The following is a 17,516-nucleotide window of genomic DNA, read 5'->3' as shown; positions in this document are numbered from 1 at the left end:
CATCAGATGAAACAGAGTCTTAAATATTTCATATTTGGTAGGAAAAGGTGACTGACAGTGCTACAAGTGGAAACAACCACACATAAATAAATAGGATGCTCGTGTTACTGCTGTCCAGGAGATTTCTCAGAGTGTGTTGGGCTTTGAGAAAGTTGTGCAGAAGCATCAGTTGCTGTACTCAGATGCTTCACTGCGTTCAGTCTGAATGGTTTATCATGACGTGATGAGGTTAACAAAATATCTTCCTCTTGTTGTGAGTGCAGCATCCCTTTTCCTTAAACACTATTCCAGACAGTGAAAAACAGACTGAAACTAAGTGACTATTTGTTCTTACTCTGATCTTTAAGCAAAGAAAGTGATAAATGCTGAGTCGTCCTGTCGTCGATCAGCTTGTCTCTGACGACGCTTCAATCACCGTGAAACTCGTGTTATATTACAACAGGGAAAAGAGACCTAACAGACAGTAAACCTGTACAGAAATCCTTCTCTCTGAGCTGCAGTGACCACTACCTGCCTCTGGGAGGCGATCTCACACAAGCCAAATATTTACAGTTCAGCCAATGTTTCATCCTGAGGGGCCTAATAAGAGATAAACTATAGCTTAGAAAAATACTCCAGAATAAAGCTATCATAGGAAACTGGGAGCAACATTATTTTTTTGCATAAACATGTAGGAAGGCCGTTACAGGCTAAGGCTTTTGGAGAACACACACAACACTCTGATGGTGGAGTCACACGTCTCGGTAATGTCCGTCCTCGCTGGGAGCTGTCCTCGCTCGGTCCTCTGGTCCAACGCTGTTTCAGAACAGTGTTTCAATCGTGTCCGCTGTCACTCTGGTCGCTGAGGGGGGCAGACGAGGGGAGGTTAGATATGATGGCATCGATATAATACAGTTACAGGAACACACGTGATGAAGAGTATTCTGTCCTAATCTAATTCAGTCACTGAGACATGATCATGAGCTGCAGGTTAGAGCTGACTGAATATCTGAGTGGGGAATGCTGAAGGCAAGTCAGCAGTTCGTACTGTGTGTGTGTGTGTGTGTGTGTGTGTGTGTGTGTGTGTGTGAGACGGGGCCTGTGTGTGCAGTTTTCTTTTGTTGGTATGGGGAACAGGAAATATCGTCTTTCAGGCGACGTGAAACTGCTTAGGTGTTCCACATCACGGTAATGCTGGAATTAGCATTCTGCTTTTTCATGACAGGAGTCAGATATTGATTTATGCAGCACTGAATCAGCTGTAATGAGTTTACACACTCAGCAGCAGCACATCGACGAAGGCAGCTGTTCTGAAAGCTTATCCTGTTCCTGACCAACAGGTGGCGCTGTGTCACTGCTGTTTAAGAGTTGAGGAGAAGAAAAGATAGAAGTACTACAGTGTGTGTCCTGAAATTGTGCACCCACTATGGCTACTGTGGGCTAATGGGCATGTAGCTACTTCCATGTTTCAGATGATACGTCATGTTTGTAGTCGACCAATGAAGATGAGTTTACATATCACCTTGGGTTCGTCCTTCACCTTCTCAAAATGATCCCACACTTTGGATTTCCTGCCCGACATGTTATTAACTAGCCTGTGGAATAACCGCAGGTACCAGCCCTGGAGATTAACCTGACTCCTGTCTGACTGCTGAGCGTGGACACTTCCTGTGTCTGTCCTTTCAAAGTAAAGTCACACATGGTCCACTCATATAGGTTTGGATTTATTTTGCTCCTGATAGAGTTTCATGTTTGTTTGTTTTTTCTATGACTAAGCTAAGCTAAATCTTGCTGACTAATGACCTTTCTGGTCGACTAACGTTTGGTCGACTCTCAGGGGGCGGCTCTAGCGGCCACAATAAAGTAACATAAAACGTTATCCCCGCTTTTCTGAAGCAGAGTCCTGCACCAGGTCGGGTAACCTGCAACAAGTTGGCAGTGATTGAATGTTTTCACCATCCAGTGAAAGAGACGTCTCCTCCGCTGGATTTGGAATTTGGAATGGTAACAGTTCGGTTCTGGTGCTGAGCTTTACAGGTATGGGTGGGAAATGGGGTTTTCAAAATGGACCCAGTGCAGGACTCTGCCTTGCTACATATATATATAACAGCAGTGTTTATGACTTAAGCAAATGACAGAAAACGTTGCCGCTCTTACTTGTATCAGGAAGTGTTACTCCACTCGTAGGTTGGACCCCTGGCGCTCCGTTTCCTTCAACACTGAAGTCTGTCTTTGCTGAACAAGCAGGAAGATTCTGTGACGGACTGCTGCTCCCATGCGATGGTTTCTTTGCTACTGGTGGAGGAACTTTGTCCGACTTCACCCCGCCATTGGACAAAGCGTTGGCCTTTGATTGGTCTGACACCTGCATGAGCTCGGCTGCCAAGCTTTGCTTCAGAGTTGCCTGAGCGTCGGGGGAGGAGGCAGCTGTAGTCTCTATGACGACCTTTTTTGTGCTCCGAGAGAAGATAAAGCTGGCGGTAGAGGCCGGGGACTTGTGCATGTCACACGCCTCAGGTGACTTCAGGGACAGAGCCCCTTGTTCACCGACAGAGCTGTAAGCAGACGACCTCACACCCAGTCGGGATGGAAGACCGTCTCTTGAAGACATGGCTGCAGTTTTCATACGTATGGCTTCCTGTAAGCGCATGGAGGGGGTGTTTAGCACCACAGAGGACGTCTTCGCTGTCTGAGGGGGAGATTTTAGTGACAGAGACTTGCGGATGGGCTTCTGCGGAATGTTTTGAGACCCTGGGATTGAGACTGGGCAGTTCTCCTGAACTGCAGCGCCCTGGTTTGTTGGCTTGTCCTCCGATGGAGCTTTGACTTGTTCTTCAGTCATGTTGACTGATCTGAGACGAACCATCTGAAGCAGGGAGGGGGTGACTAGAGGTATGTTGGCATCCTCTTTGGGAATGGGTGCATTTTTGTGGCGAGAGAGGAGCTCCTTGCTCCTGGCGTCTCGGTTTTGTACGCTGGGCTGCCTTCTGAAATTAACCCCATGGGTTAGATTCTCTGCTGGTAAAGGGGGTGCTACTGGGACAGTGATTGGAGGTTGGGCATTGACGGGATGCTCGGAGGGATCTTCGATTTTCATGGAGTCTCGTTTCAGGAAGCTGCTGGGAGGAGCTGAAGCGGAGGCTGATACTGGGCTCTCTGCTCTTGTAATGGGTGGCGAAGGGGGTGCTTCCACTGATGGAGGTGGGACACTGTCTGATTCAGATAAACTCTGCACTGGCCTGCAAGAAGTCTCATCAGCATTGTTCGCTTTTGAAAGTTGCAAAACAACCTCTGGTTTGGTGTCAGTTACTGTTTCTGGAGCAGCAGGGGACAAATCTGGTGTCTGTCCATGTCCAGATGTCCCAGCTTCACTCGACTCCTCAGTTGTCTCTTCAACTTCCTCTGTGGGTCGTTCTAAGACGTCCAGCTCTGTGATACAACTGTCCATAACATTTGGCACGCTGTCTGTCACAAGGGGTGGAGGAGGTGGAGGGAAGTCAACCTCATCTCCACCATCAAAGACTGAGTCCCCTTCCATAGGAGGTGGAGGAGGTGGCCAGCAGGACTCCACAACCTGGATCTCCTCCTGTACCTTCTGTAATTCATCTGGTGGCGTAGACACAGATGAAGGAGGTGTCTTTCTTGATGGAGGAGGTGTGGGGTGGTATGCCGGGGGAGGAGTAGGTGGTGGTGAGGTTTTACTAACTTTGGGGACCTCGACAGAAAGCATCTGCATGGATGTGACCTCACTTTTGTCCGTCTCATTATCGCTCTTATCAACTAAAATCATAACCTCTGGCTGTGAGGAGGTTGAACGGTTCTCCGTCGTGGCATCACCGCTCATCTTTTCTTCCTCTCTGAGCAGCACTGTCGTGGGTTTCTTCATGACAGGAGGAGGCTCTTTCTTTGGACTCTCGGGGTCCATCACCACAGGGCTACTACTCTGCTCTTGTTTCTGAGCGTCTGCACTTACTTCCACCCTCTCCTGTTCAGTACCTGGACACTCCCTGCTCTCCACCTCCTTGTGAACACCTTTGGGTCCCGTTGCTAACAAACTCTCTGGCTTTTCTTTGACCTCTGACAGCTGTGGGACAGATTTGTCTGACTGTTTTTGATCTGAAACTTGCATCTCCGTGCTGCCTTCAGTCTGAGTTGCCGCTTGTTTAACAGTACTGTCTTGTATCTGTGCTGGTTTCTGGGGCACTCTGCTGACATTAGGGTACGGCCCACACAGAAGCTGAAAGGTGCGTCTGTTGTGCACCCATGTCTCAGGAGGAGGAGGACATGGCGCTTTGACTTTGGGAGGTGGTGGGATGTTCAACAGCTCCCTGACTTCACGTCCCAGATTTGAAGAGCTGTGATTTGAAGTGAGGTCTTTTGGAGATCCCTGTGGAGGCAGAGTGGAGCTACATGCGGACACCTCTGGATTGACGGGCTCAGACGTACCAGACGATAGAGAGGTAAGAGAGGAGGAAGGAGAAGCTGCTGAGGATGAGGCGCGAGACACTGATCTCTCTGGTTTGACGGGTTTCTTCTGTTTCTCAGGGGAGGTTGGGGAGATCCCTTTTGGGGAGAGTGTTGGAGTGCCGCTCTGACTGGAGTAGCCGCTGGAGGGGGACATGGTCCGTTCAAATTTACCTCCTTCTGAGGGAGTTTTCTGCGGGGAGGAGCTGCTGGATTCTGGAGGCTGTGTTGCTCCTCCTGCCTCGGTGGAAGAGGCCTGTGTGGGGCTCAAAGGACTGGAGGAAGCATCTGGACAGCTGGACCCAGTGGGGTTTGATCCAGGGGTGGGGATCTTACTGGTTTCCGTAACAACTGATTTGATCTCGTCCTTTGCCACAATATCTTCTGTGGCATTTGCCGCCTCTGCAGAGTCACTGAGATCCACCAGAACCCTGGAGTTGCTCCGGATCTTATTACTATGCAGAGAGTTCGTCCTCCTTGGAGGGGCCGGGGGTTGCTTGGTCTTCATAACTGACAGACTACGAGTGAAATTCTGTCTGGTTTTTGCATCGTCCCCGGCAGCCACTGACCCTGAAACATCAGACTCAACATTTTCCCTTTTACTGCTGAAGCTGCTCATCACGCTCACTGAGCTGCGGACACTGATGAGGTCTTGGTCCATGCTAGAGTGCTCCGTCTGGCTTTCCTTCCCATTCAGACCAGCTCTCTGTGAGTTACCGCTGTGCGTGCTCCCCTTCGAGGACACTGGGGAGGAGTTTGAAATAATGGTCTTTGAAGACTGGGACTCGCTCCAGTTCGAACCTGAAGCCGACGTGGGCATCAGTGTGGCGTCATTGTGGGAACTGTCAGTCTGGGAACCATCACCATCTGATCGTCTGGGCAATGAGGGGCTGACTGATAAGTCCCCAGATGCTAAGCTGCTCTTGCTCACAGTGCGGACGCTGCCACCATGGTTTACACTGCTGCCACGCATCCGGCTGCTGCTGCGGTCGATCTCTATGACTTCAATCGAGGCTGGTAAGACAGCATTGGGGATGATTGTAGACAAGTAAGTGGCCTGAGGAGATATGGACATAACTGGTCCCTAGAAAAAAAAAAACCAGAAACATGGACTGAAATGTCACGAATGGTCAGAAGAGGATCAGGTACAGTACAGGCCAAAAGTTTGGACACACCTTCTCATTCAATGCGTTTTCTTTATTTTCATGACTATTTACATTGTAGATTCTCACCTAAGGCATCAAAACTATGAATGAACACATGTGGAGTTATGTACTTAACAAAAAAAGGTGAAATAACTGAAAACATGTTTTATATTCTAGTTTCTTCAAAATAGCCACCCTTTGCTCTGATTACTGCTTTGCACACTCTTGGCATTCTCTCCATGAGCTTCAAGAGGTAGTCACCTGAAATGGTTTCCACTTCACAGGTGTGCCTTATCAGGGTTAATTAGTGGAATTTCTTGCTTTATCAATGGGGTTGGGACCATCAGTTGTGTTGTGCAGAAGTCAGGTTAATACACAGCCGACAGCCCTATTGGACAACTGTTAAAATTCATATTATGGCAAGAACCAATCAGCTAACTAAAGAAAAACCAGTGGCCATCATTACTTTAAGAAATGAAGGTCAGTCAGTCCGGAAAATTGCAAAAACTTTAAATGTGTCCCCAAGTGGAGTCGCAAAAACCATCAAGCGCTACAACGAAACTGGCACACATGAGGACCGACCCAGGAAAGGAAGACCAAGAGTCACCTCTGCTTCTGAGGATAAGTTCATCCGAGTCACCAGCCTCAGAAATGGCAAGTTAACAGCAGCTCAGATCAGAGACCAGATGAATGCCACACAGAGTTCTAGCAGCAGACCCATCTCTAGAACAACTGTTAAGAGGAGACTGCGCCAATCAGGCCTTCATGGTCAAATAGCTGCTAGGAAACCACTGCTAAGGAGAGGCAACAAGCAGAAGAGATTTGTTTGGGCCAAGAAACACAAGGAATGGACATTAGACCAGTGGAAATCTGTGCTTTGGTCTGATGAGTCCAAATTTGAGATCTTTGGTTCCAACCGCCGTGTCTTTGTGAGACGCAGAAAAGGTGAACGGATGGATTCCACATGCCTGGTTCCCACTGTGAAGCATGGAGGAGGAGGTGTGATGGTGTGGGGGTGTTTTGCTGGTGACACTGTTGGGGATTTATTCAAAATTGAAGGCACACTGAACCAGCATGGCTACCACAGCATCCTGCAGCGACATGCCATCCCATCCGGTTTGCGTTTAGTTGGACCATCATTTATTTTTCAACAGGACAATGACCCCAAACACACCTCCAGGCTGTGTAAGGGCTATTTGACCAAGAAGGAGAGTGATGGAGTGCTGCGGCAGATGACCTGGCCTCCACAGTCACCGGACCTGAACCCAATCCAGATGGTTTGGGGTGAGCTGGACCGCAGAGTGAAGGCAAAGGGGCCAACAAGTGCTAAACACCTCTGGGAACTCCTTCAAGACTGTTGGAAAACCATTTCAGGTGACTACCTCTTGAAGCTCATGGAGAGAATGCCAAGAGTGTGCAAAGCAGTAATCAGAGCAAAGGGTGGCTATTTTGAAGAAACTAGAATATAAAACATGTTTTCAGTTATTTCACCTTTTTTTGTTAAGTACATAACTCCACATGTGTTCATTCATAGTTTTGATGCCTTCAGTGAGAATCTACAATGTAAATAGTCATGAAAATAAAGAAAACGCATTGAATGAGAAGGTGTGTCCAAACTTTTGGCCTGTACTGTATATATTAAAAACTGAGGCTTCAAAAAAAATTTAATTTGAAAGTCACATCCTTAATTAACTGATTTGATTCTCACCTGGGGTTCCTGGAGGAAGCTAAACATCACTGAAGCAGAGGAGGAAGTGGTCATGCCAGGTACTGCGAGGGACTTTGGTCTAAGGTTTGAGGTGGGACCGAGATAGGTGCCAAAGCCCTGGTGGATGAAGGGCTGCTCGTCTTGGTACATCGCCTGGAGGTGCTTCGTCAGCAGCTGCTCACCCCTGGATGCCTGCTCAGGAGAGGAGAGGACAATTCTTAAAGCCAAAACACACCAGGGAACTCCTGCTGTAGAGTGAGTGACTGATGGACAGGTCCTTCACAGAGACAGCTAACTGGTCAAACAGTATGAATGTATTAAACTGTGGACCTTGAACTTGAAATCTGGACCCTGCGGTGGGACCAGGAGGGAACCACTGTGTTACAGCTATTAAGAAGAACCCTTTACCTCCAGCTCTGAAAGGTGCACCCTCGCTCCCTCCTTATTCGCCACTGGAGTCCCTCCATCAACCGTAGGAATGATAACGACCCCTGATTGGCTGTTGCTGAGCTTCCCGTCATGATTGTGGGTAGAAACAAGCTGTTGGAAGGTTGAGCTTCTGTGCAGAGCTGTGAAGAGAGCACATAACTGTCAGTAACAACCAAGGACACATGATTTCTACTGGCTCAGTAAGGATGACAGTGCGGACATACCGAGCTCCTTCTGGACCTGGTTGGGAATACCCATGATGGTGGTCCTCCTGCTCCTCTTCCTGCCCTTATCTAATCTTTTCACTGGATTCAGAGGCTTGAACGTCGAACCTGGAGACAGAAGAATCGTCTCGTCACAGCGACTCAAGTCGAGAAGTTGACGGGTTATTTTCTCAGGGAGGAAAAGTGGGAGCTGTGAACTATAATGCATCCAAGCTCAGTAAAGTATATTGGGAACTGGCTTTCCTTTTACAGGATTTTAAAGAGGGGGTTTGAAATATGGACCAGAATACCAATTGAACTTCCCGTGCACGCACACACACACACAGAGTGCGGCGTACTTTGCCTCACAGCTGTGATACGCCGAGGCAGACGCAGCGCTGTCTTCAGATGTTTAGAACTTTTGAGCAACCAAAAAAAGCTTCAGCTGTGTGTGTGTGTGTGTGTGTGTGTGTGAGTTCCTTTTCCTTTGATTTCACACTATAACTGCAGAGGCACCGAGCAGCTGGGAATGAGACGTGCATGCTAAATACGTACACACTTATGACTCACCATAAAGCAGTAAACCCAAGAACAAAGCTCAGACTGCTTTCACGAGCACAAGCACTGTGATTAGCTCCTATTTCCCTCAGATGAAAGAGATATGGATGCTTCCTTTCAAAGTCTCTCTCTGAACTCACACACACATGCACAGGAACACACGTACGCACACACACAGCTGTGGTTTACCTTGGCGGGTGAGCACAGGCCGAGTTGACACAGCAGAGGTTACTGTGGTATCAGTACTCCCCGTGGTGGATCTCGACTCCGGAGAGCCACCTCTGTCCTTGGAGCTGACATCCTGCTCTGGACGCAGAGTGTCTGTGGACTGCAGGGGTACACACACACACACACACACACACACACACACACACACATACACAGAGCAGTTTTCAGTATGCGGCATTCTTCGTGTGCAGGAAGTGAAAAATGATGATCCACAGAGTTTTGGGGAGCACTTACAGCAACGCTCTCATCGTCACGAAAGTTCACTCCGTTCGTGTGTTCTGTGAAACAGATCAACAAAGATCAGACACTCAGACTCCATCTTTAATCATGTTTACAGTGTCTATAATCAGCGATGTCATCATAGATAAAAAGGTTGTTAGACTCTGACCTTCAGCTGGTGACCTTCGTTTAGAAAATCAACACAGATAAGACATAAATCGGTGCCGACTAATTTGATAATTAATAAGTTTGAGTAATTTTTTTGAGGAAAATTCTCTGATCAAACTTCTTAAATGTGAATATGTTCCTGTTTCTTTGATCCTCTGCAACTGTAAACTGAATGTGGACAAAACACGACACATGACGACATGATTTTGGGGTTTGGAAACACTCATCGACAATTTTTCACTCTTGTCATACACAATACAGACCAAACAACTAAACGATTAATTGAGAAAATAATCAACAGATTAATTGACAGTTAATGTATTTTTTTATGCCTCCACATCAGCAATAGCTGTGGTGTAGCTGTGGACACAGGTCAAAGGTCAAGGTCAGTGTGACCTGTCCGTCTCATTCTCATGAACGCGTTATCTCAAGAACGCCTCGAAATAATTTCTCTAAACTTGGCAAAACCATTCACTTGGACTCAGTGATGAACTGATTACTTTGGGGTGTTCAAAGGTTAAGGTCACTGTGACCTTGCATCTGTCTCATTCTTGTTAACACGATATAATAAACTTCATGTATTCAGCTCCTTCCATACAAGAAATGCAGCACAAAGTGTTTTACAATAACTGCTCTGAGTGCTTCACATGAAAACAGACATAATGGACATAAAACAGACAAACGAGGCGATTGAATATGAAGGACATTTAAAACAGTTTAAAACATGAATCAACTGATTCATAAAATCATCGAACTGTAAAACTATAAATCATAAAATCAAGTAATATTTTAAAAGAGTTGCAGCAACATGAAGCATAAAGAGAGTGTCAGAGCTGTATGAGGACGTCAGAGTGAGTTAAAATCTAAAGTGAACAGATACGTTTTTAGCTTTCTGTTAAAAATATTTAGCGAGCAGCTTCTCTGATATCTGTAGGCTGTGTGTTCAGTAGCTTTGGGGCTGCACCCTCGATCTTCTTCCAATAACCCAGCAGCAGATGATCACAGTGTTCTTGGAGGCAAATAGCTAACAAGGGAGTTAGTGATGTAGTTTGGTCCCAGCCCATGTAGGGCTTTGTATACAAGGAGGAGGAGCTTAAAATCAAATGTTAAATGAGCAGCTCAGACTGGTCTGATGTGCTCTCTCCTCTTGGTTCTGATTCATAGCTGAGCTGCAGAGTTTTAAAATAAATAAAGGCATGAATCAATTTCTCTGCATCTTTTCATTTAGAAATGGTCACATGTTAGTGATGCTTCTGTTTCTGGGGTGGAAAAATGATGTTGTCGTCACCTTGTTAACGTGGGACTTGAAGTTTAGATCTGAATCAAGGAACAAACTGATTAGAATTCGGTGGTCGAAGGTCAAAGGTCAGTGTGACCTTACAAAACATGTTCTTGTCCATAACTGAAGAATTCATTCACTAATTCTGACCAAACTTGACACAAATGTCTAACAGGATAAAATAATGAAGGTCAAAAGGTCAAAGGTCAGCTTGACTGTGACATCATCATGTTTTAACGTCATATCTCAGGAACAGAAGGGGAGACATTTGGTCAGATACTGAATTGGTGACTCTAATCTTGAAACTGTGCTGATTGTATAGATCTTCTGTGTGTGAAGCATCCATGTTTTCACTGACATGGATGGAGACTGTCAGAGACACTGGACTGGTGGGCGGAGTCATACAACCACAGTGGACTGGTGGGCGGAGTCATACAACCACAGGGTGGACTGGTGGGCGGAGTCATACAACCACAGGGTGGACTGGTGGGCGGAGTCAACATGATTTAACAGAGCTGTGCTGACCTTCCTGCTGCAGGATCTTGAGCCCCTCCTGGGCCTCAGTGTGCAGGTCCTCCAGGTACTGAGGCCTGCTGCCCTCGATGAAGACATTCTCCTGGTAGTGCTGAGAGGTCCTGTAGTGGACGGCCAACCTCTTCTGCTCTTCGCTCCCTTTTGGGCCGGCTGATGGGAAAAAAACAGAGAAGACGACAAATGTGATTGTGATAAACTCTTTTCAATTGTCATTTTATTGTAAACAGGCTGAAAAACTTTCACTGTATCCACACAGTGTGACATGAGACAGATAGTCATGTTCCTCCTCCTGATCAGAGCCGAGGAGTCTCTGTCTTGTCTTGTCACTGTATTCCCTGTTTCTCACCTCAAATGTTTTCTGAGACATATTTTAGTGTCTGTTTAGCTGCAAAATAAGAAAGCTGCTGATCTAGTCGCCATGTTGAAAACAGCCGAGCCAAACGAAGCGCTGCCCACCAGCTGGAGCGGCTTCTTCATTTTACAGCTGCAGTGCACTGAAATTTGTCTTCAACTCAAAATATTCAGCTTCTCACTGAGAGGTCTTTCCACAGGTGTGTCCTCATCCTTCAGGATACAAACACCAACACCTGACTCAACAGGTGTCTGTTTGCCAAAACATTTATCAGCTTTACAGGGAATCCTCTGCACCTCCACCTGGCACGAGCGTGTTTATCTGTGCACCTTTGACGCAGCACACTCTTCAAATCTCCTCAGCAGAGCAGTTTGGTGGGCAGACGTCCCAGCCTGACGCGCTCTCAGCAGTAAACTACTGCCCGGCTAATCTCCTGCAGTATCTGTCCTCCTCACTAGTCCATGGAGGATTAGATAATCTGGATTGTCGTCATGTAAAGATGCTGCTGGACCCCCTGCTGGGAGACCTCCTGCGTGGGAACTGGACCAGGCTCTCTCCTCAGAATGGCTTTACTCAGTGTCAAAGGACAGCCGCAGACACACTCAACATATCAATAAGAATTGGAAAGACATAAACTCTAGTAGTACAGCAGTCAATAAATGAAAAGTCAGCAGGGCCTACGTCTCCAGTCCCAGCTGGACGAGGACATCTAACTGGCCTACTGTCCTTGTCCCAGTATACAAGCACGGGAGGGGAATCCATTTATTGAGCCAAGTATGTGCGACTCCTCTACGATAGGTGGAGATATGCCCCCTTTCAGCTTGTTAGTATTGGACCTTTTTCCTGTTGACCTATTACGTCACAGACCAAACAATGGACAAACAAGTTAGCTACGGTTAGCTAGCAGCTAACTGCTACCATGGTGGACAACTTTACAGCTCTGTACATTTGGTGCGTCCAAAAAGTCACGGCTCTGGATGTAGATTTCTCCATGTTGTTACCGGCTTCTTCTTCTCTTACACATTTAATGCTATTGGACTTCCTTGTCTGATTGAAAACAGACAATGCATGTAACAGGCTGAAGTTGACACGGCATCCCAGAACGTCAACAACCAACACACCCAGGGTACCTTGGACGTCATATGTGGACGTGGAAAGTCCATGACCAAACGTGGACATGTGACGAGGTCACAGTGAGGATGAGTTGGAATGTTGAAATAGACATTTAGAGACCTTCAGCGTTCCATAGGATACAGATGACTGCTGGTGTGGAGAGTTGTCGGCTGAAGTCTTTGCAGTGTGTTCATGTGCAACTTTTTGGCTGAGACACAACAGCTTTCGTTGCTGTTAGTCCTTTAAAGTCAGTTCGGTGTGTCTGGGTCTTTCAGCACTGGGTCTGGGTCGGTCTAGAGTAATGATGCAAAACTATTTTTATTATTATTATTAATTTCTGTCTGTTATTTGTAGCATGAGTTGTTTGCTTATGGCTCTGCAGACTAAGTTATATAAGCTGTCTGTTATTAGCTAATCGAAGGTCAACGCCAGGTGTCCACTTTCCCTCCTTTGTCACTCTCAACACTGCAGCTCTCAGTCTCACCTGGTAAGGTAACACTGTGTGAGTGTGGATGTACATACTGTACACGCCAGTGTGTGTAAGGAAACAGACACTCGCAGACACAATGCCCTCCCCTGTGTGTGGCTGTGGGAAACCTTGGGTCATTGTGAACCTGGGACTGATGCAATCCAAGGAACAGAGACAAACGTCGGTACAAAACACAGCAGAGTGCAGAGTGCTCACATTAACCTGCTGTGCTCAAACTACCAGTTGTGATTAACTGGAGTAGCAGCCCTCCATGAGACCCCCACAGGAGGTTTAGGGCTTCTGGTCGATTAAGACGATCGCCCAAAAAGTCAGTTAAGCACTTTATCTCATTAGAGAGGACCCCAAATTGCCTCCAGCACTAACTCTTGTGTGTCACTGTGTCTGTGTGTGAGACAGAGAGACGATGAGCACAAATCAGCAGTTCTCATCAAGTCCTTTCACTGAAGCTAAAACATGCTGCTAATCCATCAACTCACAACCTCGACTGCGCAACACAAACTTTTTATGCCAGCGTAACTCCACAAACCTCCATCACAGCACAGTTCAAGAGTATTACTGTCGTATAAACCAGCGTGCACTCGTGTCAGCGGCCTGAAGCTGCAGCCACAGCCCGCCAAACTCCTCCACGTGAGTCAGCAGCACTCACCCTTCTTCTTGAAGACAGACAGCAGAGAGTGGAGGCTCTTCCTCAAGTAGATCACCATGCCTACACCAGCGCCATAGCACACACAGAATCACAATACTGTGGAGAAGCAAAGCAAAGTCCAACAAGTCCACTTCCTGTCGGTGGCGAGGAGAATGAGTTTGTTTCCCTAAGAAGATCCACAGTGAAACTGTTGGCGTGCTGTCAGAGCGAGACGCTCTCTCCTCCCTCAGCACACTGTCTGAGTGACTTGGGAAGGACGAGTACACAATGAGATCTGCTTCCAGCCGAGCAGCCTGTCCCAGCTGCCTTATCCCAGAGTCTGATACCCTCCTCCCTCCCTCCCCCCTCTGCGCTCTCTCCGTCGCTCACACTGCTTCTCTCCATTGCTATTCCCTCTCTATTGTCAAATGCAGAACCTCCCCTCCACCCCCACCGGCAAAACGGCTGTCAAAGTTTGGCTTTCAGCAGCCATCCACCCATCCACCCCCACCTCACTCAATATAGAGCGACACGTGCGATTGTGTATGTGCACACACCGTGCATGTGAAAGCCCAGAGCCTGGAGACATAAAACAAAATTATATTTTGGGGAAAATCGGACGAAATCATCACATGATCTTGTTGCGGTGGGGGAAAATAATACAGCATAGCATTGCAAAATTTTGGTGTGGCAATATGATATAATCACACTGTGCTACGTATCGATTTTTTATTCTATAAAATATTAATATGAGAAATAAAACTAATAAAAATTTAGCTAGCCTATGGGAATAATAAAATCAGTTGCTTTTTCGCTACACTAGATGGTGCTGATGTTTTTATTTCCTCAGCAGAGGTCTCAGTCAGCGACATTTGGCAGGAAGTTCATCAAAACCAAGATGGAGGCACCAAGAAATCAGGAATGTGCCGTCAGTGTTTAAATCAAACGTCTGGACTTATTTTGGATTTTTGAACACAGAAGGACTTGGATATGACACGAGAATAAAATACTCTGGGAATACTACGAACATGACAGCTCACCTCACAGGCCACCATCCAGAGGTAGGGTTAGCTTGGCCGTCAGCGGCTAATTGACGAAAAATCAACCATCACTGGACACACTGAGCTCGACACAACTACCATCAGACAATAACACAGTCCATCACCTACTTCCTGTGCAGATCTGTTGGAAACCAAAGCTTTTGTTAGACTGCTGTCTCACGTTCTCCAAACTAGAGCCGTACACCAAAGTCACAGCGGAGCAAACACTGCAGTCCGCCTGCAGGTGATGTAAGAGAATCTGTCCTCAAAGAGGGCGTTAAATCTGCCCACAGTTGAGTCTGTCAGGTGTACACAGTCATTCTGACAGGTGTTGCTCAGTCAGTCTGCTCTGTGTCACATTTAGCTGCAATAAAAACAGACTAAAAACTTTATCGTAGGAGGTGAAAGTGACGTTGACAAACTTTCCTCTGGGGAAATAATTAGCAGTTGGAAAAATCACAATTCATTGTATCGCAGTGATATGATATGGTGGGTCCTCTGGTGATGCCCAGCCCTAATTTAAAGCTTATTTTAAGGTTATACTTCTATTTGTCTTTGTCCTGTCCCTAATGAAAGCCTTCAGCATGTGTCTGACGCTCTGTCTCATTATCTGAGGGCTACAGGGGGACATGTGACAGTAGAGGTTGCGTCCTCGCAGTGAAAAGCTAAACAACATATTCGATGCACTGTGATGTCATGCTCTCTTCACTGCATCACTTTCTCCAGTGCCCCGTTTCCTCCCTCTGTCTCTGCCAATCTCTGCTCCTTCACATCCCTCTGATTCCCTGTCCTCCTCTTCCTCTCTGTCCCTTCGCCTCACAGCCACAGAGGTCTAGTTTGGGTTATAAATAGCTGACACAGCCTCGGTTCATCATCGCGACTCTCGTTGGCGCCTACTGATGTTTCCTGACAAACTGCAGAGGGGATGAAATACAACACGGCCATGGGGGAAATAACCAAAACTAAAAAGGCAGATTTTGTGCCAAACAGACGACGGCTGCTGAGCTGCAGGGTTGTTTCCCCGCTACAGAGCCAGAGCTCGATCCACTTGCTCTCTGAATGGATGTTTATTCCCAATAAAGTGGCGTGGCAGGGGGGCTACAGCTGGCCCATACACCCGCGCCAGCTGGAGGGTCCTCCTAACACAATTACCTTCGTCCATACACCCACCAGCCTCCTCATGCTGGGCTGGGGATAGTGGAGAAACCTGCAGCCCAGAGTCCAGGGTCAGACTGGCCAGCCTGGGGTGCTGGCGGTGGCTCAACCTCGGGCTGGAATAAGCTGCGGCCTTCAGGAGAGCAGCTTTAGACACGGGAGCCATGCCAGAGGATTAACTCTGCCACAGACTTAACCTGTCCATCTCCTCGCCTCACCTCACTCCTGACATTTGTTTGTCTGTCAGCACTTCACAGCCTTCAGAAAACTCTCTCTATCATTTCACATTTTCACTCCTTTTGTTTTACTTTTAGCCGGCGTGTCCTCAGTGATGATGTCACTCGGGCGTCTTGTTGACGCTCATTAGCTTCTAATCCATATTAATTTGTGCAGACAGTTCAGCAGTGTGCGACATGTGGGAGCTTATGTGCACAAGAAAACCGCTTTGTTTTGCAGTGATGTTCCAAACACTCCTTTTCTTGAGGAATAAATCCCCTCCACACCCCGTCCCCTCAACGCAGACCTTTACTAAGTGCCAGTTCTGGGGGTCTCTGGCCCAGCCTGCGTACCCCCCTGTTGTTAACTGAGACCCCTCATATCAATATTCATTAGAGGGCCTAAAGAGACACCATCTGGTCTTTGGGGGAGAGAGGGGCTTCAAATGCCTCTGATTCAGCTCACACACACACACACACACACACACACACAACACAGCGTTCCTCTGCAGAGGGAACAAGAGAGGAAAGTTACTGCTGACGTCACGCTGATGAAGAGCTCCTGACCCTTCACATTTCAGATTAGAAAAAATATCTAACTCTGGACTGCCAAATACTTTTCAACAATTTTAAATCAAGTGCTGTTTCTTTTTAAAGGCTGCTCACACACTGCTGTACAGATAATACTATAAATCAACTGCTGGACCTGTCAGCAGGTCAAACTTCCTGTCGGAGGAGGTCAGCCGACAAAACAGGCGTGTTAAAATGTCAAAGGTTAAAAGACACACACCTCATTAATACACTCAAAACCAGGATCATGATTTGACAGGTCATTCTCTTCTTCTGATTTATATCACAACCAGTTCAGCTGGAACTAACTGGAGTAACGTCTTCGTCCACTAGAGAGAGCTCAACTCTGTCTCTGAGAGTATGAGACTCCTGTGATGACAACATTTAGTGGAGATACACAGGGCCTGTTAGTGCTGATGAACACGCAGCTAAATGTAAAATATGAGTCCCAGTGGACTGACCAAGCCCAAACTCTGACGCTAACACACACACACACACACACTTTTTGGAAAATGTAATGCCGTGACCACATGGTGAGCATTAGCTCACCTCATGTCCTCAGCTCAACCTCTCATTGGCTGCACACAGGAGGGAGGATGTAAACAGAGACGCACAGAGAGAGAAAGCTCTTCTTGTTTTGTCATAAACTCGGCGTCAGTATCAGGTGAGCGTTCAGGCCGCTGGGCCATGAGGAGCAGCAGGCTTTCCACTTCATGCCCGACTGGGCCTGAAAACAGCCGCCATGTGTGTGTGTGTGTGTGTGTGTGTGTGTGTGTTAAGTGGACTGTGGTTCAGTGCCTCAGCACCTGCAGGGTTCATTAGAATAAAAGTGGGTGAAAGCAGGGACAGAGATGTGAAGACAAATATGACAGTGAACGACACAGCTAACACAGTGATCATCAGTGTTTTAGAGCAGGTCTGAGGCGCACCTGCAGAGCCGGTGTCACACCTGCAGAGCCGGTGTCACACCTGCAGAGCCACCATCACACCTGCAGAGCCACCGTCACACCTGCAGAGCCACCGTCACACCTGCAGAGCCACC

At 47.2% G+C, this 17,516-nt stretch overlaps 1 protein-coding gene across 3 annotated transcripts in view; it reads right to left on the bottom strand.

Moving 5' to 3' along the window:
* Positions 1 to 650: 650 nt before the first annotated feature.
* The window catches only part of nhsl3 (NHS like 3), a 56,918-nt gene continuing 40,052 nt past the window's right edge, over positions 651 to 17,516 (bottom strand). For 2 of the 3 annotated variants that reach the window (XM_033637496.2, XM_033637497.2), the window contains 8 exons: positions 10,906 to 11,064; positions 8,949 to 8,992; positions 8,676 to 8,814; positions 7,950 to 8,057; positions 7,705 to 7,865; positions 7,297 to 7,488; positions 2,137 to 5,527; positions 651 to 841 (listed from right to left, as the gene is read on the bottom strand). In XM_033637496.2, the coding sequence (XP_033493387.2) occupies positions 801 to 841; positions 2,137 to 5,527; positions 7,297 to 7,488; positions 7,705 to 7,865; positions 7,950 to 8,057; positions 8,676 to 8,814; positions 8,949 to 8,992; positions 10,906 to 11,064 (4,235 nt within the window). In that variant the 3' untranslated portion in view covers positions 651 to 800. Of the gene's footprint in view, positions 842 to 2,136; positions 5,528 to 7,296; positions 7,489 to 7,704; positions 7,866 to 7,949; positions 8,058 to 8,675; positions 8,815 to 8,948; positions 8,993 to 10,905; positions 11,065 to 13,515; positions 13,668 to 17,516 lie in introns of those variants that run through there. The other variant, XM_033637499.2, reaches the window with a different exon arrangement.

Source organism: Epinephelus lanceolatus, chromosome 16 (genome assembly GCF_041903045.1).
Source record: "Epinephelus lanceolatus isolate andai-2023 chromosome 16, ASM4190304v1, whole genome shotgun sequence".
In the NCBI taxonomy this organism is placed as follows: Eukaryota; Metazoa; Chordata; class Actinopteri; order Perciformes; family Serranidae; genus Epinephelus; species Epinephelus lanceolatus.
This window is presented reverse-complemented; position numbering and strand designations above follow the sequence as displayed.